The sequence below is a fragment of the Phocoena sinus genome, chromosome 6 (assembly GCF_008692025.1).
Source record: "Phocoena sinus isolate mPhoSin1 chromosome 6, mPhoSin1.pri, whole genome shotgun sequence".
Lineage (NCBI taxonomy): Eukaryota > Metazoa > Chordata > Mammalia > Artiodactyla > Phocoenidae > Phocoena > Phocoena sinus.
This window is the reverse complement of record NC_045768.1, coordinates 103,109,680-103,134,228: the sequence shown is the minus strand read 5'-3', so window position 1 is coordinate 103,134,228 and position 24,549 is coordinate 103,109,680. Positions and strand designations below refer to the sequence as shown.

The 24,549-nt window shown below is 39.4% G+C and overlaps 1 protein-coding gene and 1 long non-coding RNA gene across 2 annotated transcripts in view; one reads left to right on the top strand and one right to left on the bottom strand.

Annotated features, from left to right (window-relative positions):
- Nucleotides 1–20,071, top strand: part of KCTD9 (potassium channel tetramerization domain containing 9) — a 58,833-nt gene extending 38,762 nt beyond the window's left edge. Inside the window, 3 exon segments of the mRNA XM_032635546.1 lie at nucleotides 15,332–15,437; nucleotides 16,186–16,319; nucleotides 18,132–20,071. Of these exon segments, the coding sequence (XP_032491437.1) occupies nucleotides 15,332–15,437; nucleotides 16,186–16,319; nucleotides 18,132–18,248 (357 nt within the window). The 3' untranslated portion in view covers nucleotides 18,249–20,071.
- Nucleotides 16,392–23,432, bottom strand: LOC116755711. The gene is made up of 5 exons (XR_004350432.1): nucleotides 23,289–23,432; nucleotides 21,927–21,987; nucleotides 20,122–20,242; nucleotides 18,171–18,342; nucleotides 16,392–17,250 (listed from the first exon to the last, which is right to left on the bottom strand). It is a non-coding gene; the product is annotated as an uncharacterized LOC116755711 (long non-coding RNA).
- Between the last annotated feature and the right edge of the window lie 1,117 nt (nucleotides 23,433–24,549).

Genomic DNA, 24,549 nt, shown 5'->3' with positions numbered 1-24,549 from the left:
ATTTTCATCATTAGTGTATAGGAATGCAAGAGGTTTCTGCGCATTAATGTTGTATCCTGCAAATTTACCAGATTCATTGATTAGCTCTAGTTGTTTTCTGGGGCATCCTTTTTTTTTTTTTTAAACATCTTTATTGGGGTATAATTGCTTGCAGTGGTGTGTTAGTTTCTGTTTTATAACAAACTGAATCACTTATACATATACATATGTTCCCAATATCTCTTCCCTCTTGCATCTTCCCTCCCTGTAACCCTCCCTATCCCACCTCTCCAGGCAGTCACAAAGCACCGAGCTGATATGCCTGTGCTATGCGGCTTGCTTCCCACTGGCTATCTACCTTTAGGTTTGGTAGTGTATAATGTCCAGGCCTCTCTCTCGCTTTGTCACAGCTCACCCTTGCCCCTCCCCATATCCTCAAGTCCGTTCTCCAGTAGGTCTTTGTCTTTATTCCTGTCTTACCCCTAGGTTCTTCATGACATTTTTTTTTTTAATTGCATGTATATGTGTTAGCATATGGTATTTCTGTTTCTCATTCTGACTCACTTCACTCCATATGACAGACTCTAGGTCTATCCACCTCATTGCAAATAGCTCGGTTTCGTTTCTTTTGATGGCTGAGTAATATTCCATTATATATAGATGCCGCATCTTCTTTATCCATTGATCTAATGATGGACACGTAGGTTGTTTCCATCTCTGGGCTATTGTAAATAGAGCTGCAATGAACATTTTGGTACATGACTCTTTTTCAATTATGGTTTTCTCAGGGTATATGCCCAGTAGTGGGATTGCTGGGTCATATGGTAGTTCTATTTGTAGTTTTTTAAGGAACCTCCATACTTTTCTCCACAGTGGCTGTATCAATTTACATTCCCACCAGCAGTGCAAGAGTGTTCCCTTTTCTCCACACCCTCTCCAGCATTTTATTGTTTCTAGATTTTTTTTTTTTTTTTTTTTTTTTTTTGCGGTACGCGGGCCTCTCACCGTTGAGGCCCCTCCCTGCCGCAGAGCACAGGCTCCGGACGCACAGGCTCAGCGGCCACGGCTCACGGGCCCAGCCGCTCCGCGGCATGTGGGATCCTCCCAGACCATGGCCCCTTCATCGGCAGGCAGACTCTCAACCACTGCGCCACCAGGGAAGCCCTGTTTCTAGAGTTTTTGATGATGGCTTTTCTGGCTGGTGTGAGATGATATCTTATTGTAGTTTTGATTTGCATTTCTCTAATGATTAATGATGTTGAGCATTCTTTCATGTGTTTGTTGGCAGTCTGTATATCTTCTTTGAAGAAATGTCTATTTAGGTCTTCTGCCCATTTTTGTATTGGGTTGTTTTGGTGTTTTGTTATTGAGCTGCATGAGCTGCTTATGAATTTTGGAGATTAATCCTTTGTCGGTTGCTTCATTTGCAAATATTTGCTCCCATTCTGAGGGTTGTCTTTTGGTCTCGTTTATGGTTTTCTTTGCTGTGCAAAAGCTTTGAAGTTTCATTAGGTCCCATTTTGTTTTTTTTGTTTTTTTTTTCCATTTTCTCTAGGAGGTGGGTCAAAAAGGATCTTGCTGTGATTTATGTCATAAAGTGTTCTGCCTATGTTTCCTTCAAGAGTTTGATAGTTTCTGTCTTACATTAGGTCTTTAATCCATTTTGAGCTTATTTTTGTGTATGGTGTTAGGGAGTGATCTAATCTCATACTTTTACATGTACCTGTCCAGTTTTCCCAGCACCACTTATTCAAGAGGCTGTCCTTTGTCCACTGTACATTCCTGCCTCCTTTGTCAAAGATAAGGTGACCATATGTGCGTGGTTTCATCTCTGGGCTTTCTATCCTGTTCCATTGATCTATCTTTCTGATTTTGTGCCAGTACCATAGTGTCTTGATTACTGTAGCTTTGTAGTATAGTCTGAAGTCAGTGAACCTGATTCCTCCACCTCCGTTTTTTCATTCTCAAGATTGCTTTGGCTATTGGGGGCCTTCAGTGTTTCCATACAAATTGTGAAATTTATTGTTCTAGTTTTGTGAAAAATGCCAGTGGTAGTTTGATAGGGATTGCATTGAATCTGTATGATTGCTTTGGGCAGTAGAGTCATTTTCACAATGTTGATTCTTCCAATCCAAGAACATGGCATATCTCTCCATGTATTTGTATCATCTTTAATTTCTTTCATCAGTGTCTTATAATTTTCTGCATACAGGTTTTTCGTCTCCTTAGGTAGGTTTATTCCTGCATATTTTTATTCTTTTTATTGCAGTGTTAAATGGGAGTTTTTTCTTGATTTCACTTTCAGATTTTTCATCAGTAGTGTATGGGAATGCCAGAGATTTCTGTGCATTCGTTTTGTATCCTGCTACTTTACCAAATTCATTGATTAGCTCTAGTAGTTTTCTGGTAGCATCTTTAGGATTTTCTATGTAGAGTATCATGTCATCTGTAAAAAGTGACAGCTTTACTTCTTTTACGATTTGGAATCCTTTTATTTCCTTTTCTTCTCTGATTGCTGTGGCTAAAACTTCCAAAACTGTGTGGAATAAGAGTGTTGAGAGTGGGCCACCTTGTCTTGTTCCTGATCTTAGTGGAAATGCTTTCCGTTTTTCACCATTGAGGACGATGTTGGCTGTGGGTTTGTCATATATGGCCTTTATTATGTTGAGGAAAGTTCCCTCTATGCCTACTTTCTGCAGGGTTTTTATCATAAATGGGTGTTGAATTTTGTCGAAAGCTTTCTCTGCATCTATTGAGATGATCATATGGTGTTTGTCCTTCAATTTGTTAATGTGGCTTATCACACTGATTGATTTGCATATATTGAAGCATGCTTGCATTCCTGGAATAAACCCCACTTGATCATGGTGTATGATCCTTTTAATGTGCTGTTGCATTCTGTTTGCTACTATTTTGTTGAGGATTTTTGCATCTATGTTCATTCGTGATATTGGCCTGGAGTTTTCTTTCTTTGTGACATCCTTCTCTGGTTTTGGTATCAAGGTGATGGTGGCCTCGTAGAATGAGTTTGGGAGTGTTTCCTCCCTCTGCTATATTTTGGAAGAGTTTCAGAAGGATAAGTGTTAGCTCTTCTCTAAATGTTTTTTTGTTTCTTTTTTTTACATCTTTATTGGAGTATAATTGCTTTACAATGGTATGTTAGGTTAGTTTTTGCTTTATAACAAAGCGAATCAGTTATACATATACATATGTTCCCATATCTCTTCCCTCTTGCGTCTCCCTCCCTCCCACCCTCCCTATCCCACCCCTCCAGGCGATCACAAAGCACCGAGCTGATCTCCCTGTGCTATGCGGCTGCTTCCCAATAGCTATCAACCCTTACGTTTGGTAGTGTATATACGTCCAGGCCTCTCTCTCGCTTTGTCACAGCTTACCCTTCCCCCTCCCCATATCCTCAAGTCTGTTCTCTAGTAGGTCTGTGTCTTTATTCCTGTCTTACCCCTAGGTTCTTCATGACATTTTTTTTCCCTTAAATTCTATGTATATGTGTTAGCATACGGTATTTGTCTTTCTCTTCTGACTTACTTCACTCCGTATGACAGGACTCTCGGTCTATCCACCTCATTGCAAATAGCTCGGTTTCGTTTCTTTTTATGGCCGAGTAATATTCCATTGTATATATGTGCCACATCTTCTTTATCCATTCATCCCATGATGGGCACTTAGGTTGTTTCCATATCCGGGCTATTGTAATTAGAGCTGCAAAGAACATTTTGGTACATGACTCTTTTCGAATTATCGTTTTCTCAGGGTATATGCCCAGTAGTGGGATTGCTGGGTCATATGGTAGTTCTATTTGTAGTTTTCAAGGAACCTCCATACTTTTCTCCACAGTGGCTGTATCAATTTACATTCCCACCAGCAGTGCAAGAGGGTTCCCTTTTCTCCACACCCTCTCCAGCATTTACTGTTTCCTGATTTTTTTTTTTTTTTTTTTCGCGGTATGCGGGCCTCTCACCGTTGAGGCCCCTCCTGCCGCAGTGCACAGGCTCCGGACGCGCAGGCTCAGCAGCCACGGCTCATGGGCCCAGCCGCTCCGCGGCATGTGGGATCCTCCCAGACCAGGGCATGAACCCGCGGCCCCTTCATCGGCAGGCGGACTCTCAACCACTGCGCCACCAGGGAAGCCCTGTTTCTAGAGTTTTTGATGATGGCTTTTCTGGCTGGTGTGAGATGATATCTTATTGTAGTTTTGATTTGCATTTCTCTAATGATTAATGATGTTGAGCATTCTTTCATGTGTTTGTTGGCAGTCTGTATATCTTCTTTGAAGAAATGTCTATTTAGGTCTTCTGCCCATTTTTGTATTGGGTTGTTTGGTGTTTTGTTATTGAGCTGCATGAGCTGCTTATGAATTTTGGAGATTAATCCTTTGTCGGTTGCTTCATTTGCAAATATTTGCTCCCATTCTGAGGGTTGTCTTTTGATCTCGTTTATGGTTTTCTTTGCTGTGCAAAAGCTTTGAAGTTTCATTAGGTCCCATTTGTTTCTTTCTTTTTTTTTTTTTTTCCATTTCTCTAGGAGGTGGGTCTAAAAGGATCTTGCTGTGATTTATGTCATAGAGTGTTCTGCCTATGTTTTCCTCTAAGAGTTTGATAGTTTCTGTCTTACATTTAGGTCTTTAATCCATTTTGAGCTTATTTTTGTGTATGGTGTTAGGGAGTGATCTAATCTCATACTTTTACATGTAACCTGTCCAGTTTTCCCAGCACCACTCATTGAAGAGGCTGTCCTTTGTCCACTGTACATTCCTGCCTCCTTTGTCAAAGATAAGGTGACCATATGTGCGTGGGTTTATCTCTGGGCTTTCTGTCTTGTTCCATTGATCTTTCTGTTTTTGTGCCAGTACCATAGTGTCTTGATTACTGTAGCTTTGTAGTATAGTCTGAAGTCAGGGTGCCTGATTCCTCCACCTCCGTTTTTCATACTCAAGATTCCTTTGGCTATTCGGGGTCTTTTGTGTTTCCATACAAATTTTGAAAGTTTTCGTTCTAATTCTGTGAAAAATGCCAGTGGTAGTTTGATAGGGATTGCATTGAATCTGTATGATTGCTTTGGGTAGTAGAGTCATTTTCACAATGTTGATTCTTCCAATCCAAGAACATGGTATATCTCTCCATGTATTTGTATCATCTTTAATTTCTTTCATCAGTGTCTTATAATTTTCTGCATACAGGTTTTTTGTCTCCTTAGGTAGGTTTATTCCTGCATATTTTTATTCTTTTTATTGCAGTGTTAAATGGGAGTTTTTTCTTGATTTCACTTTCAGATTTTTCATCATTAGTGTATAGGAATGCCAGAGATTTCTGTGCATTAATGTGGTATCCTGCTCCTTTACCAAATTCATTGATTAGCTCTAGTACTTTTCTGGTAGCATCTTTAGTTTTCTCTATATATAGTATCACGTCATCTGCAAACAGTGACAGCTTTACTTCGTCTTTTCTGATTTGGAATCCTTTTATTTCCTTTCCTTCTCTGATTGCTGTGGCTAAAACTTCCAAAACTGTGTGGAATAACAGTGGTGAGAGTGGGCTACCTTGTCTTGTTCCTGATCTTAGTGGAAATGCTTTCCGTTTTTCACCATTGAGGACGATGTTGGCTGTGGGTTTGTCATATATGGCCTTTTATAATGTTGAGGAAAGTTCCCTCTGTGCCTACTTTCTGCAGGGTTTTTTTTATCATAAATGGGTGTTGAATTTTGTCGAAAGCTTTCTCTGCATCTATTGAGATGATCATATGGTGTTTGTCCTTCAGTTTGTTAGTATGGTTTATCACATTGATTGATTTGCATATGTTGAAGCATGCTTGCATTCCTGGAATAAACCCCACTTGATCATGGTGTATGATCCTTTTAACGTGTTGTTGGATTCTGTTTGCTAGTATTTTGTTGAGGATTTTTGCATCTATGTTCATCCGTGATATTGGCCTGGAGTTTTCTTTCTTTGTGACATCCTTCTCTGGTTTTGGTATCAAGGTGATGGTGGCCTCGTAGAAAGAGTGTGGGAGTGTTCATCCCTCTGCTATATTTTGGAATAGTTTGAGAAGGATAGGTGTTAACTGTTCTCTTAATGTTTGATTGAATTCGCCTGTGTAGCCATCTGGTCCTGGGATTTTGTTTGTTGGAAGTTTTTTAATCACAGTTTCAATTTCAGTGCTTGTGATTGGCCTGTTCATGTTTTCTATTTCTTCCTGATTCAGTCTTGACAGGTTGTTCATCTCTAAGAATTTGTCCATTTCTTCCAGGTTGTCCATTTTATTGGCATAGAGTTGCTTGTAGTAATCTCTCATGATGTTTTGTATTTCTGCAGTGTCAGTTGTTACTTCTCCTCTTTCATTTCTAATTCTGCTGATTTGAGTCTTCTCCCTTTTTTTCTTGATGAATGTGGCTAATGGTTTATCAATTTTGTTTATCTTTCCAAAGAACCAGCTTTTAGTTTTATTGATCTTTGCTATTGTTTCCTTCATGTCTTTTTCATTTATTTCTGATCTGGTCTTTATGATTTCTTTCCTTCTGCTAACATTGGGGTTTTTTGTGTTCTTCTTTCTCTAATTGCTTTAGGTGCAAGTTTAAGTTGTTTATTCGTTTCCTGTTTCTTAAGGTAGTATTGTATTGCTATAAACTTCCCTCTTAGAACTGCTTTTGCTGCATCCCATAGGTTTTGGGTCGTCGGGTCTCCATTGTTATTTGTTTCTAGGTATGTTTTTATTTCCTCTTTGATTTCTTCAGTGATCACTTCGTTATTAAGTAGTGTATTGTTTAGCCTCCATGTGTTTGTATTTTTTACAGATCTTTTCCTGTAATTGATATCTAGTCTCACAGCGTTTTGGTCGGAAAAGATACTTGATACAATTTCAATTTTCTTAAATTTATGAAGGCTTGATTTGTGACCTAGGATATGATCTATCCTGGAGAATGTTCCATGAGCACTTGAGAAAATGTGTATTCTGTTGTTTTTTGCATCGAATGTCCTATAAATATCAATTAAGTCCATCTTGTTTCATATATCATTTAAAGTTTGTGTTTCCTTATTTATTTTCATTTTGGATCATCTGTCCATTGGTGAAAGTGGGGTGTTAAAGTCCCCTACTATGTATGTGTTACTGTTGATTTCCGCTTTTATGGCTCTTAGTATTTGCCTTATGTATTGAGTTGCTCTTATGTTGGGTGTATAAATATTGTAGTTCTTCTTGCTTCTGCTGCCTGCCCTCTGGTGGATGAGGCTATCTAAGAGGCTTGTGCAAGTTTCCTGATGGGAGGGACTGGTGGTGGATAGAGCAGGCTGTGTTGCTCTGGTGGGCAGAGCTCAGTAAAACTTTAATCTGCTTGTCTGCTGATGGTGGGGCTGGGTTCCCTCCCTGTTGGTTGTTTGGCCTGAGGCACCCAACACTGGAGCCTCAGGCCAAACAACAACAGGGCTCTTTGGTGGGGCTAATGGCAGCCTCTGGGAGGGCTCACGCCAAGGAATACTTCCCAGAACTTCTGCTTCCAGTGTCCTTGTCGTCACAGTGAGACAGAGCCAACCCCCGCCTCTGCAGGAAGACCCCCCCCAACACTAGCATGTAGTTCTGTTTCAGTCTGTATGGGGTCACTGCTCCTTCCCCTGGGTCCCAATGCACACACTACTTTGTGTGTGCCTTCCAAGAGTGGAGTCTCTGTTTACCCCAGTGCTGTCAACATCCTGCAATCAAATCCAGCTAGTCTTCAAAGTCTGATTTTCTAGGAATTCCTCCTCCCCCTGCCGGACCCCAGGTTGGGAAGCCTGACGTGGGGCTCAGAACCTTCACTCCAGTGGGTGGACTTCTGTGGTATAAGTGTTCTCCAGTTTGTGGGTCACCCACCCAGCAGTTATGGATTTTGATTTTATTGTGATTGCGCCCCTTCTGCCATCTCATTGTGGCTTCTCCTTTTTCTTTGCATGTGGGGTATCTTTTCTGGTGAGATACAGTGTCTTCCTGGCGATGATTGTTCCGCAGTTAGTTGTGAATCCAGTGTTCTCACAAGAGGGAATGAGAGCACGTCCTTCTACTCTGCCATCTTGAACCAATCTGGATGTTGAATTTTATGAAAAGCTTTTTCTGCATCTATTGAGATGATAATATGGTTTTTATTCTTCAGTTTTTTACTGGGATGTATCACACTGATTGGTTTGCAGATATTGAAAAATCCTTGCATCCCTGGGATAAATCCCACTTGATTATCATGTATGATCCTTTTAATGTATTGTTGGCTTCGGGTTGCTAGTATTTTGTTGAGGATTTTTGCCTGATAGTCTCCTGTAATTTTCTTTTTTTGTGGTATCTTTGTCTGATTATGGTATCAGGGTGACGGTGGCCTTATAGAGTGAGTTTGGAAGTGCTTCCTGCTGTGCAATTTTTTCGAATAGTTTCAGAAGTGTAGGCGTTAACTATTCTCTAAATGTTTGAGAGCATTCACCTGTGGAGGCTTGTGGTCCTGGACTTTTGTTTGTTGGGAGTTTTTTTAATCACAGATTCAATTTCAGTACTTGTAGTTGGTCTGTTCATATTTTCTATTTCTTTCTGGTTCAGAAAGAAGGCAAGATTGTACCTTTCTAAGAATTTGTTCATTTGTCCTAGGTTGCCCCATTTTATTGGCATATAGTTGCTTGTAGTAATCTCTAATGCTCCTTTGTATTTCTGCAGTGTCAGTTGTTACTTCTCCTTTTTCAGTTCTAATTTTATTGATTTGGGCCCTTCCCTTTAGTTTTCTTTATCTTCTCAGAGAACCAGCTTTTAGTTTCATTGATCTTTGCTATTGTTTTTTTAGTCTCAATTTCATTTATTTCTGCTCTGATCTTTATGACTTCTTTCTTTCTATTAACTTTGGATTTTGTTCTTCTTCCTCTAGTTGCCTTAGGTGTAAGTTTAGGTTGTTTATTTTTTTCTTGTTTCCTGAGGTAAGCTTTTATCAGTATAAACTTCCCTCTTAGAATTGCTTTTGCTGCATCCCATAGGTTTTGGATCATTGTGTTTTCATCTTCATTTGTCTCTAGGTATTTTTTGTTTTGTTTTATTTGTTTTTTAATATATATATTTATTTAACTGGCTATGTTAGGTCTCAGTTGCAGCACATGCAGCATCTTCATTGCAGCATGCGGGATCTTTTGTTGCAGTGCATGGGCTCTTCGTTGCGGCATGTGGGCTTCTCTCTAGATGTGGCGCACAGGCTCCAGAGTGCGCAGTCTCAGTAGTTGGGACGCACAGGCTTAGCTCCCCCATGGCATGTGGGATCTTAGGTCCCCGACCAGGGATTGAACCCACGTCCCCTGCATTGGAAGGCAGATTCTTAACCACTGGACCACCAGGGAAGTCCCATCTGGGTATTTTTTGGTTTCCTCTTTGATTTCTATAGTGATGCGTTGGTTGTTTAGTAGCATATTTTTGAGCCTCCACATTTTTGTGTGTTTTGCAGTTTTTTTCTTGTAGTTGATTTCTAATCTCATAGTGTTGTTGTTGGAAAAGATGCTTGATACAATTTCAGTTTTCTTAAATTTACCAAGACTTGCTTTGTGGCCCAGCATGGGATCAATCCTGGAGAATGTTCCATGTGCACTAGAAAAGAATGTGTATTCTGCTGCTTTCGGATGGAATGCTCTATAAATATCAAGTGCGTCTGGTCTGATGTTTCATTTAAGCCCTGTGTTTCCATATTGATTTTCTGTCTGGATTTTCTGTCCATTGATGTAAGTGGGATACTAAAGTCCCCAACTATTATTGTGTTACTCTCAATTTCTTCTTTTATGTCTGTTAACATCTGCCTTATATGTTGAAGAGCTCCTGTATTGGGTGCATATATATTTACAATTTTTATATCTTCTTGGATTAATCCCTTGTTCATTATGTAGTGTCCTTCTTTGTTTCTTGTAACAGTCTTCTATTTTAAAGTCAATTTTGTCTGATATGAGTGTTGCTACTCCAGCCTTCTTTTGATTTCTATTTACATGGAATACCTTTTTCCATCACCTCACTTTCAGTCTGTATTTGTCTGTAGCTCTGAAGTCGGTCTCTTGTAGACAGCATATACATGGGTCCTGTTTTTACATGCAGTCAGTCTATGTCTTTTGGTTGGAGCATTTAATCCATTTATATTTAAGGTAATTATCCACGTGTATGTTCTTATTGCCATTTTGTTAATTGTTTTGGATTTGTTTTTGTAGGTCTTCTTTCTGTTTTTTCTTTTGTTCTCTTGTGATTTGATGGTTTTTTTTTTTTTTTTTTTTTTTGCGGTACACGGGCCTCTCACTGTTGTGGCCTCTCCCGTTGCAGAGCACAGGCTCCGGACACACAGGCTCAGTGGCCATGGCTCACGGGCCCAGCTGCTCTGCAGCATGTGGGATCTTCCCAGACCGGGGCACGAACCCGTGTCCCCTGCATCGGCAGGCGGACTCTGAACCACTGCGCCACCAGGGAAGCCTGATGACTATCTTTAGTGTTGTGTTTGGGTTCCTTTTTCTTTTTTGTGTATATATTACAGTTTTTTTTTGTTTGTAGTTACCATGATGTTTTAATATACCAGTCTGTATGTATACATTATTGTTTTAAGTTGCTGATCTCTTAATTTCAAATGCATTTTAAATATCCTGCATTTGTACTCTCCTCCTCTCACAATTATTGGTTTTGGTATCATATTTGTGTGTGGATGATTTCCTACCTTTATAGTTGCCTTTACCAGTGAACTTTCCTATTTTATAATTTTCTTGTTTCTAGCTGTGACCTTTTCTTTTCCACTTGGAGAAGTTCCTTTAGCATTTGTTGTAAAACTGGTTTGGTGGTGATGAATTCTGTTAATTTTTGCTTGTCTGTAAAGCTTTTGATTTTTCCGTCGAACCTGAATGAGAGCCTTGCTGAGTAGAGTGTTCTTGGCTGGAGGTTTTTTCCCTTTCATCACTTTAAATATATCGATATATCGTGCTACTACTTTCTGGCCTGCAGAGTTTCTGCTGAGAAATCAGCTGATAGTCTTCAGGGGATTTCCTTGTATGTTATTTGTTGCTTTTCCCTTGTTGCTTTTAATATTTTCTTTGTCTTTAATTTTTTATCAACTTGATTATTATGTGTCTGAGTGTGTTCTTCCTTGGGTTAACCCTGCATGGCACTCTCTGTGCTTCCTGGACTTTGGTGACTATTTCCTTTCCCATGTCAGGGACATTTTTTAGCTATTATCTCTTCAGATATTTTCTCAGGTTCTTTCTCTCCTTTGTCTCCTTCTGGGACCCCTTTAATGTGAATGTTGGTATGTTTGACATTTGTCCCAGAGGGCTCTTAAACTCTCATTTCCTTTCATTATTTTTTCTTTATTCTGTTCCACGGCAGTGGTTTTCACCACTCTTCCAGCTCACTGCTTTGTTCTTCTGCCTCATTTATTCTGCTACTGATTGCTTCTAGTGTATTTTTCATTTGCTATTGTATTCTTCAACTCTGTTTGTTGTTATTTATATTTTCTAACTCTTTGCTAAAAACCTTCTTGCAACTTCTCGCTCTGTGCATCCATTTTTTCCCTGAGTTCTTGGATCATCTGTACAATCATTACTCTTAACTCTTTCTCAGGTAGATGGCCTATCTCCACTGCACTTATTTGTTCTGCTTTTGGGGTTTTATCTTGTTCCTTCTTCCAGAACTTATTCCTTTGCCATCTCATTTTGTTTAAGTTACTGTTTTATTTTTATGTATGCAGTGGCTTATGTTTCTTGACCTTGGAGAAGTGGCCCTCAGTAGGGGTTGTCCTATGTGTCCCAGCAGTACACTCCTCTCTCATCACCCAAGGGCCAGCCTGTTCCTAGGGTACTTTCTGACCTATGTTTGCAGACTCAGTGCTGCAGGATCATAGTTTTCTTGCTTCTAGTGTCTGCCCCCTGCTGTGTGAGGCTTTGTCTAGAAGCTTGTGCGGCTACCTAGCGGAAAGGGCTGGTGCCTGCCCACTGGTGGGTGGAGCTGGCTCTTGGCCCTCTAGTAGGCAGGGCTGTGTCTGGGGGCATGTCTAGAGGTGTCTGTAGGCTCAGGAAGTCTTTAGGCAGCCTATCTGCTGATAGGTGGCGCTGTGTTTCCATGCTGTTAGTTGGTTGGCCTGAGGCATCCCAGCACTGGAGCCTACAGGCTGTTGGTTGGGGCCAGGTCTTGGTGCCAGGGACCCAAAATGTCTGCCTCCAGCCAGAGTTCTCGTAGATCCCTGCTATGTCCGCCACCAGCTTTTATGACCCCAGAGAGAGCCACAGCTGTCGCCCCCCACACCACCTCCCCAGGAGACCCTCCAAGACCAGCAGCTAGGTCTGGCCGAGGCTCCTATGGAATCATTGCTTTTGCCCTGGGTCCCAGTGCATGCAAGATCTTGTGTGTGCTCTTCAAGAGTGGAGTCTCTGTTTCCCCCAGTCCTGTGGAGCTCCTCAGGAAGCTGGCCTTCAAAGCCAAATGCTCAGGGGGCTCCTCTTCCTGGTGCCAGACCTTTAAGCTGGGGAGCCTAGCGTGGGGCTTAGAGCTGTCACTCCTGTGGGAGAACTTCTGTGATACAACTGTTCTCCAGTTTGTGCATCGCCCACCCGGTTGGTATGGGATTTGATTATATTGTGAGTGCACCACTCCTACCATCTCATAGTTTCTTCCTTATGTCTTTGGATTTAGAGTATCTTTTTTTGGGTAGGTTTCAGTCTTTTTTATCACTGGTTGTTCAGCAGTTGTGATTTTGGTGTGCTCATGAGAAGAGGTGAGCTCAAGGTCCTTTTACTGGTCTCTCAATGGCCTATGTAATTTTATCTGATACATACTGAAGTGCTATAGAATTGCAAATTTAATTATTGATAAAAAATGGCTCATGTTGAGGAGTTGTTGCCCAGAGTGTGTGGGCTGTGAAAACTAATCGCTAATTGTCTTTGGCACTTGAAGATGACTGCTGATGAATGGCCGTACATATTGCAGTGTCCACAAAATATGATGTGTTCTAAGCACAAGATGCACCTAATGGTTCCACCCCTCTTGTTGAACTTCTCTCCTAATTTATCCCTCCCTCATGGGCTGTGAAACCTTTCCATAGGAACCCTCCAATTCTGCTGTCGACCAAGGTGACCTCAGCTGTTATCACAGTTACGTGGTCCGTGTCTGAGCTGCACCCTCTGTTCTGTCAGCATCCTTTAGAGTGTTTCCTCCATGTGCTCCAACTGCCATTTATTGACTTTAGTCTGCTTTGTAAAAGCTGGTACAATAATCCAGCTGTTATGAATCCATTGCACATTCCCAGTGCAAGACTTACAGTATGGTAAGAGCTGGAAGGGACCTTGATGGTCGAGTGTGACCCCATGTTACAGACTAAGAAACTGAAACCTGGAGACTTGCCGAAGCCCCAAAGCCTAGTTTGCCAACAGTGTTAGAACTAGACTCTAAGCCGTGTATTTTCTTTTCCTTATGTCTTTTTTAAATGACTTTTTCCTTTGGAAAATATCAAACATAAACAAAAATGAGCTAGTATAATGAATCCCCCTTATATCTCCGTCCTCAGCTTCAGCAATATCAGTGTTTAAACAATCGTGTATTGTCTGTACCTCTCCAAAGATTATTTTACAGCAACTCATAATTTCACTTGTATTTATTTTATTTATCTCTTAAAGATAAGGGTCATTTTTAAAAACAGTCTTAATATCATTATCGTACTTTAAATAAACAGTAATAACCTAACTGCTTTCATCAAAACCCATTGCCCCTTGATATAGTAAATAGCCCAATTCTTACAGTTGCAATGCTGGTTTACTTAGGAGCTGAATTCTGAGGTCTCAGTGTTGGTGACCTGCTTTACCATTAGATAAATAGTGGGTGAAATGCTTTCTATGGTTGAAGACAGAAAACTTAACTTGAATTTCCTATGTATTTGTTTCTTTTTGAGATTCCACAGCATAGCCTTGAGTATAGAGCAGTACTTATATAATTACCTTGGAAACTTTTCATAATACTTACAGTCTGTTTTACCTGGGAGTATAACATAGGGAACCAGAGACATTTATTTTCAAGTTGTCGGCTTCCTGTCCTGTTATATTTTCAAGCACATAAAATCCAGTCGTCTTTGAGTTATGTTGGTCCTTCCAGGTCCTCATCGTCCTACCTGTCAGTCTGAGCTTCTGTACTACCTGGTATTAAAGTGCAGGCACAGATGGAAACGCACATGTGTTCGTCAGTTATCTGTGATTTGAAATGGCCTATAGCTTATCTCCCTTTCACTAGAATTGACTGTAGGGGTGAATGAAAATTACACTTACGAAACAAGGATTTTTCTTGTTAGGTATAGCTATCACATAACTTGATCAGCCTTTGGATTTTAGAGTTCTTACAGTTATCATTTATGTTGTGCCTTACAGTTTTTAAAACACCTTTACAGATAGCTTCCTGCCTAATAGTAGTTGTTAGAGTTCAGATCTGATGGCATTGAATCCTCCAAGACAAACTAGCATAATTTACAATTCTAACTTATATTTTCTGGCTTTTACCTCTTAACATCTTGTACTGTGGCTTGGGTGCTCAGGATTGACAATGTGGTTTAGCAGCAACATTGCTGGTTGGTACAGAAAGACCCTACAAACAACTTGGTGGTGTTTGTAGCTAGATGATGCCTTTCATTACTGGCCTTAGCAGTCTGGCCTTTGAAAAGAAGGTAGTGGTAGCATTATTGAGCATCAAGAATTTCATTGATTGATTCCTACAATAATAAGGAAGGAGAAAATCCATACCTCTAACAAGTTTCTTCACCCAGACATTTCAACTGTCACATTGTCATGGCCTGGGCTGATTATAAAAACAGAAATAGGGGGCTTCCCTGGTGGCACAGTGGTTTAGAGTCCGCCTGTCGATGCAGGGGACATGGGTTCGTGCCCCGGTCCAGGAAGATCCCACATGCCGTGGAGCGGCTGGGCCCGTGAGCCATGGCCGCTGGGCCTGTGCGTCCGGAGCCTGTGCTCCTCAACGGGAGAGGCCACAACAGTGAGAGGCCCGCATAATGCAAAAAAAAAAAAAAAAAAACAGAAATAGGGATGTCATGGTCCAGACTCCTCAGCTTCTTTATCTAAACTCTTTAAGTTTCATGTAAAGCAGGAATGCTGTTGTTTATTTGCCTTTTGTTTCTTTTAAAACAACTATTTTTTAAAAGCATTTCTCAGTTTTTATTGGGTTCAATTGGAAAAATCTTTATTGTAAACAGAAACTAATTGATTGTAAGTGTATCAAACTGAGCTTTTTTTTTCCCCTCCTTTTTTTTTCTTTTACTGTTTGAGCCAATTTTTTCTATTCCAAACAAAATTCTGAACCTTAATACATGGACATTTCTCTTTTCCTTTGCCAGTGTGCAAATCTCCAGGGAGTCAAGATGCTCTGTTCTAATGCAGAAGGAGCATCCCTGAAACTGTGCAATTTTGAAGATCCTTCTGGTCTTAAAGCCAATTTAGAAGGTGAGATTCTATCTATAATTACCTTCTCTAAGGTAAAAACACACTGTTAAGTAAGTAAAAAGCCCTGCAAAACAATTGTTACTGCTAGAACATGACAACCGTAGGGATATAGATTTCTTCTGTCTTATACGTAGAGAATTTGCAAAGGGATTAAGCCATTGCTTGGTCTTAGTCCTGGTGACCAACATGCTGAACTTGGGAAATGTGGCCTCCAATGTTTAAGGAGGCTTCAGTTGGAGAATTAAGTATCAACATCTTAAACTTTCAAACAGAACAGCATAGCCTTACATGGACCAAAATTAAGAAATTCAGTTTGCATATAGCCAGGCAGTTTTTTTGTCATTTTTGGATATAATATTTTGTTTATGAATTCCTTATTGCTTTGTTGTGTCCATGAACTGGTCAATTCATTTATTTGTATATTTAGAAGACACAGTACTTATCTTCACTGCCATGAACTTTCCAGGGCATATTTAAAAGTGCTAATTATCATAAGGCCGAATTTAATTCCTCCATCAAAAATACAGACTAAAACATGAATGCTTAATTCATAGTGTAAGCAAACAAATTGTTAACAAAGAACTCTTTATATATGTATGTTGGCTGAGAGACAGATTTATAATTCAGTCATTTCCAAAGGATCCAGAGGTCATCATTCACCTCTATTATACGTCACCTTGCATCTTTTGAAGATACATGACTATAAATATTTTCAAGTTCAACTATGCCTAAAATGTACTCCCTTTAGGTGCTAATCTGAAAGGTGTGGATATGGAAGGAAGTCAAATGACAGGAATTAACCTGCGAGTTGCTACCTTAAAAAATGCAAAGTTGAAGAACTGTAACCTCAGAGGAGCGACTCTGGCAGGAACTGATTTGGAGGTGAGTCAGCAAGTTGAAAGAGTTTTTATTAATCTAGAATTACTGAGTAGCTCCTGCGAAATGTATTGAGATCATAAACAAAGTAATTGGCTGGTCAAAACTGCCAGGTAACATGCCAGCCCAGCTGAAGGGATGCTTTCCTTTCAATTGCTTGTTTAAACAAATTTGAATTCCAGAGTAGGATCCGGTCACCTGAGTTACAGATGCCAGGTTCAGATTTGAAGACTCCATCTGGCATTCAGTCTGAGCTGATTTCATTTCTCCTCTTCTCCTTGGGTCTCCCTCAAGTAGATACATTTGATAGATGCTTTTTTAATCCAGTTGATTGTGGTTTCCTTAAATTTTAATTCCAAACAGAATTTAATTGGGCCAGATTATTTCTTGAACTACTTGAGAAATTGAAATGACATCTGTGTTTGAAATCAGGTTCAGGGAAGGCCTGTTCTAAATCGGCATCATATTTTTTGAATCTCAACCTGAGATTTTCATTCTGTCCGGTCACCTTTTTCATCAGTATTGTCTCGTATGTATCATCTTGATTGGCAGATTTAGCGGGCAGACTCCAGAGCTGTTAATAGGTCTGTATCATCGCTCTCTGGTAGCTCTTTCTGCAACAGTGGGCATGTTCTGTGACTCTGCTGTCAGTCTAGCAACCACCAGCCACCTATGGCTCCTGAGCTTTTAAAATGTGGCCAGTGCCACTGAGAGATGGATTTTTTAAATTGTATTTAATTTTAATTCATTTAAACATAAGCTGCTATATGTGGCTGGGACTATCGTATTGAACAGTACAGCCCTATACAAGAAAACCTGGCATAGATTGGATTGTAGAGACTAGCGCGTCAACGTTTAGCTTGCTGTCGAGTTTTTTAAATGTTTTCGCCTTGTTCTCTTGATAGGTCTTAGCAGCGTAGTAGCAGGCCCCATTAACCTTAAAGGCAAAAAGAACCAGCCTAAGACTGAAGGTATAAACCTATTATAAGCACCATTATTTAGTTTTTTATTACGTGTTACTGTCACCTATGATGATGATTGTTTTTCCTTGGTTTGAGTTAGCATGTAGTCAATGCGGTTAAACAGCAAAAAGCTTCTCTTTATCCAGCTGATTGCAAAGACTAATCAGGTTGACTGTTGGGGCAGCTGCTGACAGGTTATGTGCAGTCACCCTTCTCTCTAACCATTGTCCCCACCATCCCCAGGGATGTAGGACTTATCCAAAATCCCTGTCTCATCTGTCACTCCCTGATCTCAAGGGAAATTTGAAAGCAGTTCCCACTTACGGTGGTGGTTACACTGCTGTATACATTTATTAAAACTCATTGAACTGTACACATAATTTGGGGGTTGAAAAGAGGTAATTCCTTGCTCTAAGAGTGTTAGGGTTGAAGGAGAATCTATTATGCGATTTAATGAAGTGAAATCCCTTTCTCTCAGATTTTTTTTTTACAGTCTTCCCCACCCCCTCGCTCCCATGCCTTGCATTATTATTGTTCATGGATTGTTTAGATACTTTTTACTACATTGGAGTCCATTCTGGATTTTAAATGCCTAAAACATAGAAGGGACATGCTTCGTCATTAACTTTTGTTTATACATATTGACAGTGGTCAGCCTGAGCATCAACTAGAGAGAGTAAATACAGAGAGAAGAAAATATGACTTTCTTCTAAAATTTCTGGAAGTTCTCCAGAAATAACTGAGTTTTATTATACAGGAACATTTTCCTAATACGCCCCAGGAATCACTTTGAGAGGGAACAGATAAGGCCTTAAATCTGTCTATTACTTCCAAGGATATTGTTTTTGTCCTACAGAACTGCGACCTGTCTGGGTGTGACCTTCAAGAAGCCAACCTGAGGGGTTCCAACGTGAAGGGCGCCATCTTTGAAGAGATGCTGACACCACTACATATGTCACAAAGCGTCAGATGAGAATCCTAGGGATGGAGGAAGATGCCGAAGATGAGAAATGCTCTCCGTATCACTTTTCTTTCTCCACCCACTCAGCTGTCTGGAAGAAATAACACTGGAAGGGAATTAAAAAAAAAAAAAAAACATGTAGAGGATTATGCTTGTTCTCAGAGGTGCGTAAGGGAAAAACGTGACCTTTTTTTCCACATTCTGATTTTAACAGAGAAGCACTATTTAGTAGACGTAGGGAAGCTAGATTAGATTGCTGCCTTTTGAGTGGAGTTAGGGGGATTTGCCTGGCTTTGTGACCAGGAATAGTATCTATTATATTTGCTTTTAAATAGGCATGATGTGGAAATACCATCTTGGTTTGAAATGCATTTGAAGATTTTAATTTATGAAAAGCACAACATATGCAATTATATTTATTGAATCTTTAGATGCAGTATGGATATTTAAATTGTGAAACTTTATGACAATTTTGAAAAGGTTGTTCAGGTTTATAAATATCAGTAGCTTTAGTGATGCCTCCCCTACTTTAAATACCTGTCACACCGTGTGAATATGGTGAGATCAGACTCCCCAAGGCTTTCAGGTTCATTTTTTTTTTTCTTTAAGAACAAAACATTAGCTAAATTAAAGAAATCCTCTGTTACTGATTGAGACAGAGTGGAAGGAAAGAGATATTGTTGTCCATCCTTGTCAGCTTAAGTAACAGTGGAACTTTCCAAATGGAGGAAGGATTTACCTACAGCTACAACTTTTGAATGAGCATTCCTTAGGATTTCATTCTTAGCAAGTTCCACTCAACGCCAGACCAGGCAATTTTATCTATTTACACTGCTAGCCTAGTTTCCTCCTGTAGAGTCAAAACAAGCATAGGAGAATAGTTCTGAACCAAAAAACCAAGGTGCATGATTAACGTTCATTTAATTCAAATGCTAAATAGTTTAAACAGGGCCAGCTCGGAAACAGGTATTAAATCCCAATCCACTGCAGTCAGCTATAAAATATGAATGAATATGGTAAATTCACCTTTTAGAAGTCAACATAATATAATTGCAGCTCAAAACCCTACAACGGGGAATGAGGACTTTTAAACTGACAGTTTGACTACAGCTATCAAAAAACTTAAATGAAAATAAAGGCATTTGACTGGTCCAAGATGTAATACCAATAAGTCAGCACCTGTGGTTCTTATATTTCTGGTTTCTTTTGTTTTAATAAATTTTAGCCTGGCTTTTTTGAGTCATTATCTCTGCAGCAGCAGGGGCAGGGCCTGTACTTCCTTACCAGTAACCGGTGTCCTATGTCTACCCCAAGAGCAGGGATGTTAAACTGTGTCCAAATGGGTTCTGAATTCTACAGACTCATCGGTTTGAGGCAAGGAATCATTAAAAACCACTTTGTCTCCTTTGGGAGAATGACATGTCTTCAATATTTACGTAGCTTATTCTTCTATATAAACATATGCAAAGCTTTCCTTAACAGTAAAGGGTATATATGCATAGTGGGAGGAGGTCAGACCTTTACAGGTGAAGGAAAGCAACTTCAGAAATGAATTATTTTCTTTGCTTTATTATTTTTACCAAGACAGAGAAGTATTGTATTGAGAGATATCTATTTTCGTAATCAATATGTGCCTAAATTATATTTAAATCATTTCACTCTGTACTATATTTTCAATAATTATAGACTGTGTTGTTCATCCACTTAAGGGTACATCTGTAGACATAACCTAAGACTGCAGAAGAATCTGAAAGATCCAAACACAGTATGCTTAAAAAATACAGATTTTGGATCTAATGTATACTGCATTAATAAACGACGTAAAATGTTGGAAAGGAGTTTCTTGTCTTGCTTTTGAAAATCAGAACTTTCCAAATTTACTTACATTTCTTCAATATGTGTTGAAGACCAGCCCCAAGGGTCTGGGTGGAAAAGGAAGAACGTGCCGTTAAAGTTATTTCTTTAAGCATGGTTATCTTATGATCCTCCTCTTAAAATCCACCATTCTGGGCTTCCCTGGTGGCGCAGTGGTTGAGAGTCCGTCTGCCGATGCAGGGGACGCGGGTTCGTGCCCCGGTCTGGGAAGATCCCCCACACATGCTGCGGAGCGGCTGGGCCCGTGAGCCATGGCCGCTGAGCCTGCGCGTCCGGAGCCTGTGCTCCGCAGTGGGAGAGGCCACAACAGTGAGAGGCCCACGTACCGCAAAAAAAAAAAAAAAAAAAAAATCCACCATTCTAACAACACAAAGAAAAACATTTCATTAACGCTTAACGAAAGAAAATACTGTCTTCCAATAATTCAATTTTTGTGTTTCTCTTTAGTTGATGAACATTATTACCAGCTAGCTTTTATTAGGATGGTTACGTATTGATACATTGCCCCTAAAATGTTCTAGCCTGACAACCAGAAGAAAGAAGTTTAAGAAGGAAGGGAAGTTTCAAAATAGTAAAAACTTCCATTGACCAGAGCAATGAAACATGACTGTACACATAGGTTAAAAACACAATTGTTGGAGGAGGGGTGGGGAAGGGCTAGAAAAGGGTTTAAACCTAAATTAGCTAATTATCTACACTGAGAAAATTCAGAACTCACGTAACTGTTCAGAGCAATACATATTCTGTAATATAGTCTAGTCTTTTAACTATAATTTCAAAGCCATTTTAGTAGGAAATATTGTAAATTCATTTTCTTATGAAGTTTACCATCATAAATCAAGACTTGGGGTGTTTTCTCCAACTGTTCATTTCATGAATTGGAAGTAAATCTACCGCAAGTCAACCTTAAATCATCTTTAATATATGAAAAGCCCTAGAATTTTTTTAAATCTCTAAGGAAGTATTATCATCTTTAAAATGTACAACTCTAAAAGCAGTTACATTACTTTTGGTATAAAGTAGCTTATGCAAGGATTAATTCTCCAAAACCCTTTCACAACCTTAGATATGTCAGCAGGAGTTCATGAGTCCTTCCTGCTGAGATTTTACATTAGGACAAAGAAGGTTTCCATCTGTCATTCAGCAAGATTACTAAACCATTATTGTTACATTTTAATAATTTTGAGGGTTTGTTTTTTTAATGCTAAAAATGGGGCCATTTTCCCTCTAAAGCCATACTTTAAAATTTAGGAAATTTCTAAATTTAGGGGAAAAGTATAACTATAAAATCCAAATATTTAAACCCAATTAACTAAATTCAGCTTCCTGGTAAATGGATCTATCCTTGGAACTGTGAAAAGGATCAAAATTTGTCACCAAACCTCCACATTCCATTAATTGCATATTTGTTTGATATCCTATTTGGTGATGTAGAAAATAAATTTGGCCTTTGCCCTTGAGATCTATGACAATGCTAAGGCAGGCTTCAAGGGCATGAAGCATACTGGATGAATTCACAGACCATGTGGCTGTGTTCATGTAAAAATTTCAAAGCATTTTTCAAAGATTTAATACCAACTAATAGAAATAAGCTACCAGAAATGCAGGGATGTTTAACCAGAGATAAGTGATTAACATGACAATAAGGGTCAGACGTCTCAACTCCGCTTTCATTACTCCTAACCAAAGACCACATCTGCTTAAGCAACACTGTTAGAAGCATATCTCTTTCAGCAAACATGAAATCAATTGGACAATTTAAACAAATATCGTTCAAACATAATGGACTCTTGTTGAAAACTAGCCTCTCATTACCTTTACAGTGAGATAAGTTTGCACTCCTCCGTGTCAGAATGGCGCTTATATTATTCAGTGTCTAAATGAGATAAAATCATTTAAATGAGATAAAGTCAATCAATCACTTATGTTCTACTTTTTAATGCCCCCTCTATTGGCAATTATACTTTAAAGTTTATCCTCTTCAGAGGATCTGACAACCTCCACAGAGGTGGCTGGGCAAAGCAGGAGTTTATTTGGGTGGAACGACATTGCTCTTTATGCCAAGATCCTTGCAGATGTAATTATTTCACAGGACACTGGGCAACAACTGACTGGTTTAGCATCCTACTCGAGGAGAAATGCCAATCCTGGCTCTAAAATGAACACATATTCAGTTACTTTTAAACATTTTTCCGCTCAGCAAATGTAACAGGCCTTCCATCCAACTGTACATGAAGGTTTAATTCTGTGTCGGATAAAACATATCTTTGGACAGCGTCTGTGCGATTGTGCTGGGAGATGTTTACTAAGACCTTGAAAATAGTAGGGGAAGAGAATTTAATGGTTTAAATCAAACTGGTTTAAAGCCACCCTAGACTTTCTATGGAGTGGGATCTGACGGCAAAGACTTAAATTTTCTGTAATTTAAGAAAGAAGTATTAAAAGTCCACTTCCTTTGGAAAAAAAAAAACCCAACACATCTTTGATGCAGAAGTAGAGGAAACATTAGGTCTAACCTGGCTAAAAGGTCCTTACCTTTTATTCATTTATTCACACATTCATTCCAATCTATACTTATTGAATGCTGATTAAATGCTGGGGATTTTTAAATTATTTATTTATTTATTTGGCTGCACCGGGTCTTAGCTGCGGCTCACGGGATCTTCCTTGCCACATGCGGGATCTAGTTCCCTCACCAGGGATCGAACCCAGCATGGAGTCTTAACCACTGGACCACAAGGGAAGTCCCTAAATGCTGGGATTTATTAACAGATGTTTAAATAAGATGGGATCCTTGACCATCATGAGTTACAGCCCAGGGGTAAATCAGGAAAGACAATCATGGATTCAAATAAATGTAATAAAGAGTAGTGGATCTCTCTCTTTTTTAAATGCTTGTACTGTGTAAATAAAACGTCCGAGGGCTCACCGCTGGGGTGAAACATATCTCTGTAAAATCTGGATCATGATATCCACTTTGCAGGACTGTAATAATGAAGCAGGTTAGTCTCATTCACATGCCAGATTATCTCTCATCTTTGTACTCCCATGACCGTTAGCACAGGGATTTGCATCTTTTAACTCAATAAGTATCTACTGAAATGAGTTGACATGGGCCTAAATCTACTCTAGATGGTTTTGCATTTAGCGGATTCTAACTACAGTGTTTCTCCTTACCTTTCTGATGCTGTATAAGGCTTTCAAGAAAGAAGATGTGGTATATATACATGATGGAGCATTACTCAGCCATAAAAAAGAATGAAATAATGCCATTTGCAGCAACATGGATGGACCTAGAGATGATCATACTAAGTGAAGTAAGCCAGACAGAGAAAGGCAAACATCATATGATACTGCTTATATGTGGAATCTAAAAAAAAAAGATACAAATGAGCTTATTTACAAAACAAATAGAATCACAGACATGGAAAACAAATTTACAGTTACAAAAGGGAAAAGGGAGGGGAGGGATAAATTAGGAGTCTGAGATTAGTAGATACACACTACTATATATAAAATAGATAAACAAGGTCCTACTGTATAGCACAGGGAACTATACTCAATATCTTGTAATAGCCTATAAGGGAAAAGACCTGAAAAATAAGTTACACATATGTGTGTGTGTGTGAGAGAGAGAGAGAATCACTTTGCTGTACACCTGAAACTAACAGAACATTGTAACTCAACTGTACTTCAATTTTAAAAACTAAGTAAATTAAATAAATAAAAAATAAGTCAAGGAGGAAACCTGGAGGGTAGCAGACTGGGGAATTTTCAAACTCAACGCCACCTACTTTAGAGATCCTATATGGGCTTGGAATAGTACCAATAATCACTTATTGCCTATAAATCAGCTCCTTTTAACACACGAGGAATCTAAGAGCTGAGACCAGATCCCAGGCATCCTGACTCAACCTCTACAATTACTGCACGGCCTCCTCCGTGAAAGTTTTTATGTGTGCGTTTAACATGACATTCTAAGACAGCTATTTTCCTTGAACTCTTGATATGTCTGTCAGTTTCCTCAAGGGGATCCTACCTAGCTAGATTTTAATTGCTTTGAATTGTGGCCTCAGCTATAGTAGTCTTAGCTGAGGTTTTAATGGCCAAGATTTAAGTAAATTTAACAGATAACACCAGTGGGTGTTCCAATTACATACAGCATTAAGGGCTTTATGTGAGGCTTAAAAAGTATTTACTATTAAAAATAAAATAAAAGTCCACGTGCTGTGCAATTAACCAGCAGGGAAGATTTCAGCGTCCTGGAAAAGTTTCATATAAAAAGGAAGCTAGAAAAATGAAAAGTCAGATTCAACACACTCCAAAGGAAGCTTGGGATTTCGGGGGACTCTTTGCTCTGAGACAGGTAAAATGCTTTGTATTTCTAGCACTGTTTGTAGACTGCATGCTATTGTCTGTCTATAGGGCACTTTATAAG